This window comes from Pristiophorus japonicus, chromosome 3 (assembly GCF_044704955.1).
Source record: "Pristiophorus japonicus isolate sPriJap1 chromosome 3, sPriJap1.hap1, whole genome shotgun sequence".
Taxonomy (NCBI): domain Eukaryota; kingdom Metazoa; phylum Chordata; class Chondrichthyes; family Pristiophoridae; genus Pristiophorus; species Pristiophorus japonicus.
Window position 1 is genome coordinate 201,383,454 of NC_091979.1, and position 12,408 is coordinate 201,395,861.

At 46.5% G+C, this 12,408-nt stretch overlaps 1 protein-coding gene across 1 annotated transcript in view; it reads left to right on the top strand.

Annotated features, from left to right (window-relative positions):
* The window catches only part of LOC139259438 (Krueppel-like factor 7), a 93,806-nt gene that overhangs the window by 57,603 nt on the left and 23,795 nt on the right, over nucleotides 1–12,408 (top strand). Inside the window, exon 2 of the mRNA XM_070874910.1 lies at nucleotides 10,821–11,385. Coding sequence (XP_070731011.1) covers nucleotides 10,821–11,385 — 565 coding nt within the window. The remainder of the gene's footprint in view (nucleotides 1–10,820; nucleotides 11,386–12,408) is intronic.

Sequence of the window (12,408 nt, forward strand, 5' to 3'; positions counted from 1 at the left end):
AAATTAAAGCACATGGTATTAGGGGTAATGTACTGACGTGGATAGAGAACTGGTTGGCAGACAAGAAGCAGAGAGTTGGGATAAGCGGGTCCTTTTCAGAATGGCAAGCAGTGACTAGTGGGGTGCCGCAGGGCTCAGTGCTGGGACCCCAGCTCTTTACAATATACATTAATGATTTAGATTAAGGGATTGAGTGTAATATCTCCAAGTTTGCAGGTGACATTAAGCTGGGTGGCGGTATGAGCTGTGAGGAGGACGCTAAGAGGCTGCAGGATGACTTGGACAGGTTTGGTGAGTGGACAAATGCATGGCAGATGCAGTATAATGTGGATAAATGTGAGGTTATCCACTTTGGGGGCAAAAACACAAAGGCAGAATATTATCTGAATGGCGGAAGATTAGGAAAAGGGGAGGTGCAACGAGACCCGGGTGTCATGGTACATCAGTCATTGAAAGTTGGCATGCAGGTACAGCAGGCGGTGAAGAAGGCAAATGGTATGTTGGCCTTCATAGCTAGGGGATTTGATTATAGGGGCAGGGAGGTCTTACTGCAGTTGTACAGGGCCTTGGTGAAGCCTCACCTGGAATATTGTGTTCAGTTTTGGTCTCCTAATCTGCTATTGAGGGAGTGCAGCAAAGATTCACCAGATTGATTCCCGTGATGGCAGGACTGACGTATGAGGAGAGACTGGATCGACTGGGCCTGTACTCACTGGAGTTTAGAAGGATGAGAGGCGATCTCATAGAAACATATAAAATTCTGACGGGACGGGACAGGTTAGATGCAGGAAGAATGTTCCCGATGTTGGGGAAGTCCAGACCCAGGCGACACAGTCTAAGGATAAGGGGTAAGCCATTTAGGACTGAGATGAGGAGAAACTTCTTCACTCAGAGAGTTGTTAACCTGTGGAATTCTTTACCGCAGAGAGTTGTTGATGCCAGTTTATTGGATATATTCAAGAGCGAGTGTAGATATGGCCCTTACGGCTAAAGGGATCAAGGGGTATGGAGAGAAAGCAGGAAAGGGGTACTGAGGTGAATGATCAGCCCTGATCTTATTGAATGGTGAAGCAAGCTCGAAGGGCCGAATGGCCTACTCCTGCACCTATTTTCTATGTTTCTATAAATAGAGGGAGGACACCCGTGTAGAGAGCACTCCATTGGAGACCCCCGCCTCCTCCGGACTTCAAGATGGTGCACCATGGCATGTCCAGACGGCAGACGAGGATGGCAATGTGGAGAGTGTGCAAGAGCAGCACGTACAGGAATCCCTTCTACGCAGAACTGAAAGGCACGGAGGAGATTTCCTGGAGGAGGCTCAAGCTGTGAGGGCAACAGCTCCACAACTCTTTTGGGGGGGAGCAAAATAAACGTTAGATCAAGTGCCTCCCGTTCTGGGGGACACTCCAGACACTTAACTGCCCCTTTTTTTAATAAATGATTTTTTTTGTGTTTTTATTTTGTGATTTTTTTCGAGGCATTAAAACCATATATTTTACAAGTGCCCCCTATAAAAAGGGAGGGGGACACTAAAAACCCCGGCAATTAAAGCAAATTAAACTTTAAAATTTAAAAAATCAAATGAAAATTTGGTTGCCGGGGGTAACGATGCACTCCAGTCCCTCCGGCGCCCACCTCTCGCGGAAGGCCGCGAGCGTACCGGTGGACACCGCGTGTTCCATCTCCAAGGACACCCTGGCGCGGATGTAGGCGTGGAAGAGAGGCAGGCAGTCGGGGAAGAACGACCCCCTCGACCGCCCGCTGCCTGGACCGGCTGATGGCCCCCTTGGCCATGCCCAGGAGCAGTGCTACGAGGAGGCCCTCGGACCTACCCGCTCCCCTCCGCACAAGGTGCCCAAAGATCAGGAGTGTGGGACTGAAGTGCAACCAGAAATTGAGGAGCAGCCCATTTAAATAATAAAACAGGGGCTGCAACCTCGCACACGCCATAAAAATATGGAACACGGACTCTTCCAGACCGCAGAAATTGCAAGCGGCCTGGGAGCCCGTGAACTGGCTTAAAAATTTATTGCACGGGACTGCTCTGTGCACCACCCTCCAGGCCAAGTCCCCGATAAATAGTGGGAGGACTCCCGCGTAGAGTGCACTCCATCGGGGACCCCCGCCTCCTCCAGACTTCAAGATGGTGCACCATGGCGTGTCCAGACGGCAGACGAGGATGGCAATGTGGAGAGTGTGCAAGAGCAGCACGTACAGGAATCCCCTCCACGCAGAACTGAAAGGCACGGAGGAGATTTCCAGGAGGAGGCTCAAGCTGTGAGGGCAACAGTTCCACAAGCCTGTGAGCATGCTTACAGGTGCATACATTACAATCTAGTTGTATTGCTACCTGTGCAGCTAGACAGTGAGTGAGTGAGTGAGAGAAGGTGGCTGCAGTTTTATTGAAACGGAAAACATTGGAGACACTCTTAAGTCAAGCAATATCTGCAGACTCATGTTGTCCAGTGGTTAGCCACTAGTCATATGTGGCTAATTGGTAATCCAGATGTTGCTAATTGTATTTCTGATTCAGCCATATAAATGAGTAATAGCCACAGTCGTTGGGCCTGTGATCTCAATACTTGTCTTCACACGGCATCTGCACAGTGAGCTTTAACCTTTTTGTGCGCTTGTTGGTAAAATAGTACGGCGAAAAGCCAGCTATTTTTTGATTATTGTGAGCTTTTACTTCCTTGGCAGATGTTTGTTAAATAAATATACACAGGTGATTTTCCTGTTTTGTGTGCAAGGTGTTTTCTACTAAAATTAGTGCATGCGGCTAAAAGGGTGTCACCACAGCCATATCTGTGGCTAGTCAGCATTCAATTGGACAAGACTGGTGTGGAGAAAGCACAATTCAGTGAACCTGTCAGGTATGATTCCCTGCTCGGAACTGGTTGGAGTTTGAGTTCAGTTGAGGATTAGAAATGTCTTGAGCTTTGCTTTGATAATTTGTCATCGCCAAGCATCCAGCTCTGGATATGCTGAATGATAATCTCTGTCATTCTTCTATTTCCTGTTTGGAAAAAATACATATTTAAAAAAATAAAAAACCTTAAATGTTTAATACTTAACCTTCCAGATACCAAAAAGCAAGATGGCAATTGGGGTTGGGAGAGAAAGTTTGAAAATTTGCTCCAGAGAACCATCTTGTGGCCAGAGCCTATAATTTACGTTGCAATAGGAAATAGTTGGCATAGAAAAATTGAATGATATTCCTAATGAGCGAAGGCATCGCAAGAGTGTAACCAAAGAACACGACCACAGGAAGTAACATCTCATGTAATTGGCCGCGATTTGAACTCCAGGGTTTTAATTTTTTTTTAAAAGGGCTCTCAATCCTAATCGAACCGAAGTTAATCCTTACGGAAGAAGTTAATGGAATGAAAGCGGGCTGTGATTCAAGGGAGATTGGGAGCTGCTGCCTTATTAGCTGATGTGCTGCAACATCACAGAAGCTGCTTCTCCCAGTTTAATCCCATTAGTAGCCAACAACTGCTGATTGATTGTGTCTGGCTTCACTGTACAGTGTGGAAATCCATATTTAAATGGGTCTCGCAATGAATATATTCCAGCCAGATATTTGAACAACATTTTTTTTAAAAAAAGCAACAACCCCCACTTCCGGCTCCTGTGTCTCGAGAGCTTACACGCTGTACAGTAGCCCCTTTCACATCATATCTGCTGCGGGAACGAGCAAAACCGACCAATTTGGACAGTCATCTTGTGGGAATGAGTGACATTCTTTGTTTGGATGTAATTTGAAGACAAATTATCACGGCTCCTTCCCCTTACATCAGCCTATCTTGTCATCTTTATTTTATCATCACATGGGGGGCGGGGGAGGAGGGGAGAAGAGAGTATGATGAGTTTATGTGCATAGGAACAGGAGCGGGCCATTCAGCCCCTCAAGCCTATTCTGCCATTCAATTAGATTATGGCTGATCTGTATCTTAACACCATTTATCCCTTAATACCCTTACCCAACAAAAATCGATCAATCTCAGTCCTGAAATTTTGAACTGACCCACCCGACTCCAGTATTTGGGAGAGAGTTCCAGATTTCCACTACCCTTTGTATGAAAATGTGCTTCCTGACATCACCCGTGAATGGAAAGGATGAGGCAATTGGGCAATGGGAGGTCAAAGGGGCAGTAAGAGTGGATAATCTAGGGGCAAATAAGACACCAGTTACAGCAATGATCAAAGGGACAAAGAGAAGGCCTGGGAGAAGATACCAGTGTATCAAACTGGAGCCTGCTTTTGCCTTTTTAAATTGTGGTCTTGCAGTAAATTTTATGATCCATCTTCCCACTGACTCCTCTGATCCCTCACCTTGAAATAAAGCCTTTAGCACATACTGTACAGTTGTGCCAGGCTTAGGGGCATCCCCTGTTTTGGAACCAACAAACGTAGGGCCGAGGTTCAATCTGTGTGCAACTAAAAGAAAAAAAAACACTTGCATTTCCATAGCGCTTTTCACGACCTCGGGATGTCTCAAAACGCTTTAAACCCAATGAAATATTTCTGAAGTGTAGTCACTGTTGTAATGTAGGAAACACGGCAACCAATTTGTGCTCAGCAAGCTCCCAGAAGCAGAAATGTGATAATGACCAGATAATCGTTCTTTTTTGTGATGTTGGTTGAGGGGCCTCGGTTTAATGTTTCATCGCAAAACTGCACCTCCAAAAATGCAACACTCCCTCAGTACTGTGTTGGAGTATCGGCCTAGGTTTTGTGCTCAAGTCTCTGGAGTGGGACTTGAACTCTCAACTTTCGGACTCGGAAGCGAGAGTGTTATTACTGAACCAAGGCTGACACCGCATGAAGAAAGGGATGTTGAAGAGATGGCTGCTTCTGCCACCAGTGGAATGAGAGTCGGTGCCTGTGGTATGGTGTGGGGTGCAAAACTGAATATGTCTGGCAAGGACTGTGCCACCTCATTTACTTTGACACACCATCTGAGTACCAGTCTTCAAACAATTAGGTTACATTGTCAAAAAGTTTGTGATGTTATTGGGCTAGTAATCCAGATCCCACCATTGCAGATTGAGAATTTTGAATTCCGTTTATAAAAAGAAAATAATCCTGGGAATAAAAATGTGGTAGCAGTAAAAGTGACCCTGAAGTTGTCATTAAAAACCTTTGGTTCTGGTTCACTAATGTCCTTTAGGAAAGGAAACCTGCCATGCTTACCTGATCTGGCCTATATGGAATTCCAGTCTCAAAACAACAGGTTGTTGTCGTTTTGTCACACAAGGAGATATTTGGACATGTGACCAAAGATGTAGGTTTCAAGAAGCGTCTTAAAGGAGGAAAGGTGAAGAGACACACAAGTTTAGGGAGGGAATTCTAGAGCTTGAGGCCTGGACAGCTGAAGGCGTGGCAACCAATGATGGGGCGAAGAAAATCGGGGCTGCGCAAGAGGCCAGAATTGGAGGAGCGCAGAGATCTGAGGGTTGTAGGGCTGGAGGAGCTTACAGAGATAGGGAACAGAAGCTTAGGAGGAGCAAAATTAGGTTTGATGTTCCCGTTTCCCTCCCCCTCCCCTATCCCCCAGGATGTTTCAAAAGCTCAAGGAAAAGCTTTTGTCTTTGTTTTCACAGTGTAATTAAAATCTGTTTAATTTTCTTTAGTACTGGGCTGTGATGACAGAAGTCCCATTTCATTAGTTGCCTTGGCTGCCTGCAGGACCTATTAGTTTTGAATGGGTTTCCTCCTAATTGCCGTGTAATCTTCCTGCTGGGAAGCATTCCGTGTGCCCACCTGTGTTGGCCGGTGGAGTCGAAGGGCAATACAGCTGGCCGGCTGTGTTCACCGCGGCAGAGACTGGGAGGAGTGGAGAGGCAATTAGCGGCTCCCAATGCAGTGCAAAGGCATTGTACAAATTCCTGTACCTTTTTTCTTTGAAAAGCTCTGCTTTTGCTTTCAAATAAATGAACCTCCACTTTATGTAATCACACTGCTGTGTACTCTTTCTAGTAGATTAGTTGATGTCCAATTCTCTTTGGCTGTGAAATCGTGCGTGCAGGTGCGCATCTGCCTGTGGGTGTGTGTGTGTTGGGATGTGTGCGTGGAGGGATGTGGGGGTTCATGTGTGTGTGTACATGCAAGAACGTGTTTTTATTAAACATTGCTAACCTACCACACTCTGATAGGGTGCAATGCTCCTTAATCCCCATCCTATTACCACCCAATGAAACCGCCCTGATCGGCATCATAGTGCAGGAGCAGATGGAGATGAGCACACTTTTTAGTTCCTTTCTTTCTCTGGGACATGAAGGAGGCCCAGCATTTAATCATGAGTATGCACTAAAACTTTAACACGCAAGTGTTGGCAGAGGCAGGCGCGTCCGAGGGCGTAATGTGTAACTAGGAGGCCCGAGTGCAGATTGCTTTTGGTATTACTATGGGGAGTCTGGGAGGGGTGAAGGGCGCACTATCTGCTGCTTTGGACAACGACGGCCACCGATTGCTGTGGTGAGCTCGTTAGCGGCCCGTAATCGAGCTACATCGCCTCTGTCAGAGAATTCTCCCAGTGTCCTGGCTGTGAGTGAGTGTAAGTGCGAGTGACTGTTTTCATATCGCCAATTTGTACACAGCAAGGTCCCTCAAACAACAAATGAGAGAAATGATTGCGGCCAGGACACTGGAGAGAACTCTCCTGCTCTTCTTCAAATAGGGCCCCGGGATCTTTTACATTCACCTGAGACAGTTTTTAATGTCTCATCCAAAAGAAGGCACCATACCCAAAGTGCTTAACGTATCAACAAATTGCTTGGAGGTGCAGTTGCAAGTGTCAGCTGTGGCTAACTTGGTAGCACTCTTGTCAGGTTGCGGGTGCAAGTCCCACTCCACAGACTTGAGAACAAAAATCTAGGCTAACACTCCAGCACAGTACAGGAGTGCTGCACTGTCTGAGATGCCTTCTTTCAGATGAGAGTTAAACTAAAGTTCGACAGAATCATAGAATCATAGAAATTCACGGCACAGAAGAAGTCCATTCGGTCCATCGTCTCTGCCGGCCTAACCCCACTTTCCAGCTCATGGTCTGTAGTCCTGTAGGTTATGGCACTTCAAGTGCATATTCAAGTACATTTTTAATGTGATGAGGGTTTCTGTCTCTATCACCCTTTCAGGCAGTGAGTTCCAGAGCCCCACCACCCTCTGAGTGAAAAATGTTCTCCTCAACTCTCCTCTAATCCTCCAACAAATTACTTTAAATCTATGCTCCTTGGTTATTGCTCCTTCCTTTCCACTCTATCTAGGCCCCTCATAATTTTATACATGTCAATTAAATCTCCCCTCAGCCTCCTCTGTTCCAAAGAAAACAACCCCAGCCTATCCAATCTTTCTTCATAGCTAAAATTCTCCAGATCTGGCAACATCCTCGTAAATCTCCTCTGTACCCTCTCTAGTGCAATCACACCTTTCCTATAATGTGGTGACCAGAACTGCACGCAGCACTCTAGCTGTGGCCTAACTAGTGTTTTATACAGTTCGAGCATAACCTCCCTGCTCTTGTACTCTACCTCGGCCAATAAAGAAAAGAATCCCATATGCCTTCTTAACCACCTTATCTCCCTATCTTTCAAGGATCTGTGGATATGCACTCCAAGGTCACCTCTGTTCGTCTACACTATGCACCAGTAGCCTGATATCAGAGAAGTTTGCTGAGAATCAGAAGAGCAGAATCTTCATTTCTTTTTTCTCAGCAGAAAGAGGCCAGCATTCACCTTTCACCTCTTCATTTTCCAAGACTTAGCGCCTGGTATTTTTACGTCAAGTAAATGTGGAAGGGGTGAGGGGTGGTGCTCAGTGAGGTACCCCCTGGTGAGACCCCCTCCCCCGCCCAAAGCCATGCAGGTCTCCAATATTTTGAGGGGGTGGGGGGTAGGTAGGTCAGTTCATTTGTTTTGGAGTGCCTTTGGCACCAGAGTGTTGGACACCTGCCGTCAATGGCGTTATAAAGCTACTAACAGTTGTGATGAAGAATTGCGCTGTCTAGGCTTTTCTCCCTGTGGGCAGAGAAAGTGGGATTCCAACCAATATAAATACAAGTTCTTTGGGGAGGCCTAGGTTTTAGGCCTAATTTCATGTGTAGTTATGCTGGTGCCTATTTATTATTCTCATTACTTTGGCCGATAGTGTTCACTCCATGTGTCATGAGCCTTTAATTATTGGGAGCATGGGGTAGGATTAAAGTTTAGGATGGATATGTTTAGGGACCACATTGAAAGAAAGAAGGACTACATTTCTAAAACTCATTTCACAACTTCAGGACATCCCAAAGGGCTTTACAGCCAATGAAATACTTTTTGAAGTGTAGTCACTGTCAAAATGTAGGAAACCCAGCAGCCAATTTGCGCACAGCAAGGGGACAAACAGCAATATGATAAATGACCAGATAAGATGTGTAAATACTGGCCAGGACACTGGGGAGAACTCTCTTGCTGTTCTTCATATAGTGCCATGTGATCTTTTACAACCACCTGATCGTGCAGATATCTCCTCTCCAAGATGGCACCTCTGACAGTGCAGCACTCCCTCAGTACTGCACTGAGAGTGTCAGCCGAGATTATATGCTCAAGTCTCTGGAATGGGACTTGAACCCACAACCTTCTGACTCCGAGGCAAGGGTGCTACTACCCAGTTAGCCACAACTGAAGAGCATGTGCTTTTGTAAAATTCATTGTTGGGATATGGGCGTCACTAGCAAGATTGGCACTTATTGCTAATCCCTTGAGAAGGTGGTGGTGAGCCGTCGCCTTGATCCGCGGCAGTCTGTATGGTGCAGGTGCTGCTACAGTGATGTTCAGTCGGGAGTTCCAGGATTTTGACTCAGTGACGACAAAGGAACAGTGATATACTTCTAAGTCGGGATGGTGTATGACTTGGAGATAACGGTGTGTTCTCATGCTCCTGCTGCCCTTGTCCTTCTTGGTGGTGTAGGTAGTGGGTTTGTGAATTACTGTCATTGTTGAGCTGCTGCAGTGCAACTTGTAGATGGTACACACTGTCCAGGCAGTTGTATGTGTGGTAGTACAGCTTGTAATTTGACTGAAATAACAGATATTGCCCAAGAGGTGACTATGTGTATATTGTGGAGTAAATGGGGTTAGTGCACAGTCATGATGACACATCGAGTATCGGCCGGTGCAGACAGTGTGTCCTATAAAGGACAGCTCGTTGCGTCTGTCAATCCAGCTGCCACTGGTATCAGCTGGATTGAGATTGATTTGCACTGAATAAACTTTAAATTGGGCTGAGGAAGCCCCACTGATTTATAGTTCTCATCCCAATTAGAGATGAGATTACAACCTTAAAACCACTGCCATGCGTGTGTTCTTGGAAGGCCCCCTTTCCATTTGCTGGTAACTAGGGGCAACTGGTACATTTTGTGCAGTTGCTGTGCGACAAACATTGTCACTGAAGGATTAATGAGTATGGCAAGCCACACTTAGAGATGAAGTTTAGGAGAGGAAGAATAAGGGAATTAGTTTGTTGTTCTGTAGCAGAATAATAAAGAATCCTTGTATTCAAATTCCACCATAGCCTCATCCCTCCCTAGCTCTGTAACCTTCTCCAACCCTATAACCCTCCCAAATTCTCTGTGTTCCTCCAATTTTGGCATTTTGTGTATCCTCGATTTTCCTTCCCCCACCCCCAAGCTTGGCGGTCATGCCTTTAGCTGCCCAGATCCTAAGCTCTGGAATTCCCTCCCTAAATCTCTCCACCTCTCGACCTCTCTCCTCCTTTAAGACATTCCTTAAATCCTACCTCTTTGAGCAAGCATTTGGTCATCTGTCTTAATATCTCCTTATCTAGTTTGCTGTCAAATTTTATCTAATAAAACTCCTGTGAAGCACCTTGGGATGCTTTACTATGTTAAAGGAGCTATATAAATACAAGTTGTTCTTGAATGGAGAACATAGGATCTGCCATTTCCCATCATCCCTTTATGTGACTAGTATGTGTTTCTTAGTAGGCCAGGGTAAGGAAATGGTGTAGATGACACTTGCTGGTTGGGGACAGTATCTGCCTTTTGGCAAGTCCAGAACCAGGCAAGGGTTCAGCTCCGGGCTGGAGTCCCATGCTTGTTTTGATGGTGAAAGTTCACTGCCAACCTCATTAACTTTTATAACTCTCCCCTCGCATGAATACAACAAAAACTTGCCTCTTTATCGCGCCTTTAATGTAGAAAAATGTTCCATGCCCTTCCGGTAAAGTGCCATCAGAGAGAAATCAACACCGAGCTAAAGGAGATATTAGAAGGGATGTGGTAGGTTTTTAAAGAGTGTGTCAAAGGAAGAGAGGTTTAGGGAGGGAATTCTAGAGCTTCGGGCAAGGGTGATGGGTGAACGGGAATTGGTGCGAGTTAGGATACGGGCAGTTTGGATGAGCTGAAGTTTAGGCAGAGTGGATGATGGGAGGCCGGCCAGGAGATCATTAGAATAGTCGCATATGGCGGTGACAAAGTTATGGATCAGGGTTTCAGATAAGCCATGAAAAGTAAGTACATTTTCAACAAGTGTATTTCTATTTTTAGATATTCAGTTGACATGTTAAAAAAATCAGTACAACATTTTCGCACAAGTCCACCAAAAAGGGGACTACCAAATTAAAATGGCTGTCCCCATGACACAGGCTCTGTGTATATGTTCTTGTGTTTGGCTCTATCGAGGCCGATAAGATGACAGCGGGGTTACTCACTCTGATTTAACATGTCTCTAAAATGGAATTCAATAGGAAATTTCTTTCCAGTGATGCTTCTGTTTGTACTTTATGCCTCTTTCCCCCCCCCCCCCCCCCCCCCACAGACATGTCTCGAGTTGGAGCGATACCTGCAGACGGAGCCCAAAAGGCTGTCGGACCCGTTCCTGGAGGAGTTGGACTGTATGCTGAGCGCCTCGTCGGCAGCCAGCGGTGGAGGGGAGATGGCGGACTCTCTGCAACCCATCCTACCAAGAAAGCACACGGACAGAAGTGACCTGCCTTCTACCCCCACCTCCCCGCACAAGTTCCCGCTGGAGATGCCCTTCGCCTTACACACCACAGCGGAGCTGGTCTCCGAGGCCCCGACCTCGGTCAACCCGGCCCAACTCAACGCCGTGACGTCCCTGACGCCTCCCTCCTCGCCGGAGCTTGGCAGACATTTGATCAAGCCGTCACACGCCTTGGCGGCCACAGATGACTCCACTACGCTAAAAGTTGTCCAGAGGAAAGGTGGCCTTGGCCTGGTCAAGGTGATGAATAAGAACGAACAGGGCGACCTTGAGATCTCGCCAGACAACAAGAAGAGGATCCACCGCTGCCAGTTTAACGGCTGTCGAAAAGTTTACACCAAGAGCTCACACTTGAAAGCTCACCAGAGGACACACACAGGTAGGGCAACTCTTCTCTTGTGCCTGTCGGTGGGGGAAGCCCACCACTGTCTCTACATCCTCCCATAAAGCATGTTTTTTTTCAATTTCATTCTCCGTATGTGGGTGTAGATGGCAAGGCCATCATTTTTTGCGTGTCCCTAGCTGCCCTGAGAAGGCGGTGGTGAGCCTTTTGCTAGGCCACTTCAGCGGGCAGTTAAGAGTCAACCACTTTGGTGTGGGACTGGAAACACATGTAGAACAGACAGAGTAAAGACGGCATGTTTCCTTCCCGAAAGGGCATCAGTGAACCAGTTTCGTTTTTACCACAATCTGTCAGCTTCATGGCCATTTTTTTTTTTTACTAAGGGCAGCTTTTTATTTCCAGATATTTTTTGGGTAAATAAATAACTGCAAATTCTAGATGATCACTCACTGACTCTGTTAACCTCTTCATTCCACTCAGTACACATGGCAATCCCTAAGCTCTTGCTAACCTGTCCCTAACTAGAGTGGGTCAGTGTTGGGGGAGAGTGTGTGCACTCCACCTCGAGCAAACATCCAAACATCAGCCGCGGACACGTGCAAAAAAACCATTAATACGCTGAAGGGTTTCCAAATCAAACGCTGAACATTCCACACAAGTACAGGTTCTGTTTACTTGGCATAGAGTGTATGCTTTCTCCCTGTAGGACACACCCCACTTACATTAAACCTAGAGAATTGTCAGGAAAAGTTGTCAAGAACCAAGAGATATGGGACCCCCACCCACCCCAAAATACACTGGAGTTCAACCATTGAAAACCATCATCATAGACAGTACTTCGGAAACGAGGAAGACTTGCTTCCACTCAAAATGAGTCCTGAGGTGGCTGAACAGTCCAATACGAGAGCCACAGTCTCTGTCACAGGTGGGGCAGATAGTCGTTGAGGGGAAGGGAGGGTGGGACAGGTTTGCTGCACGCTCTTTCTGTTGCCTGCGCTTGATTTCAGCGATGAGACTTGAAGTGCTCAGCGCCCTTCCAGATGCACTTCCTCCACTTAG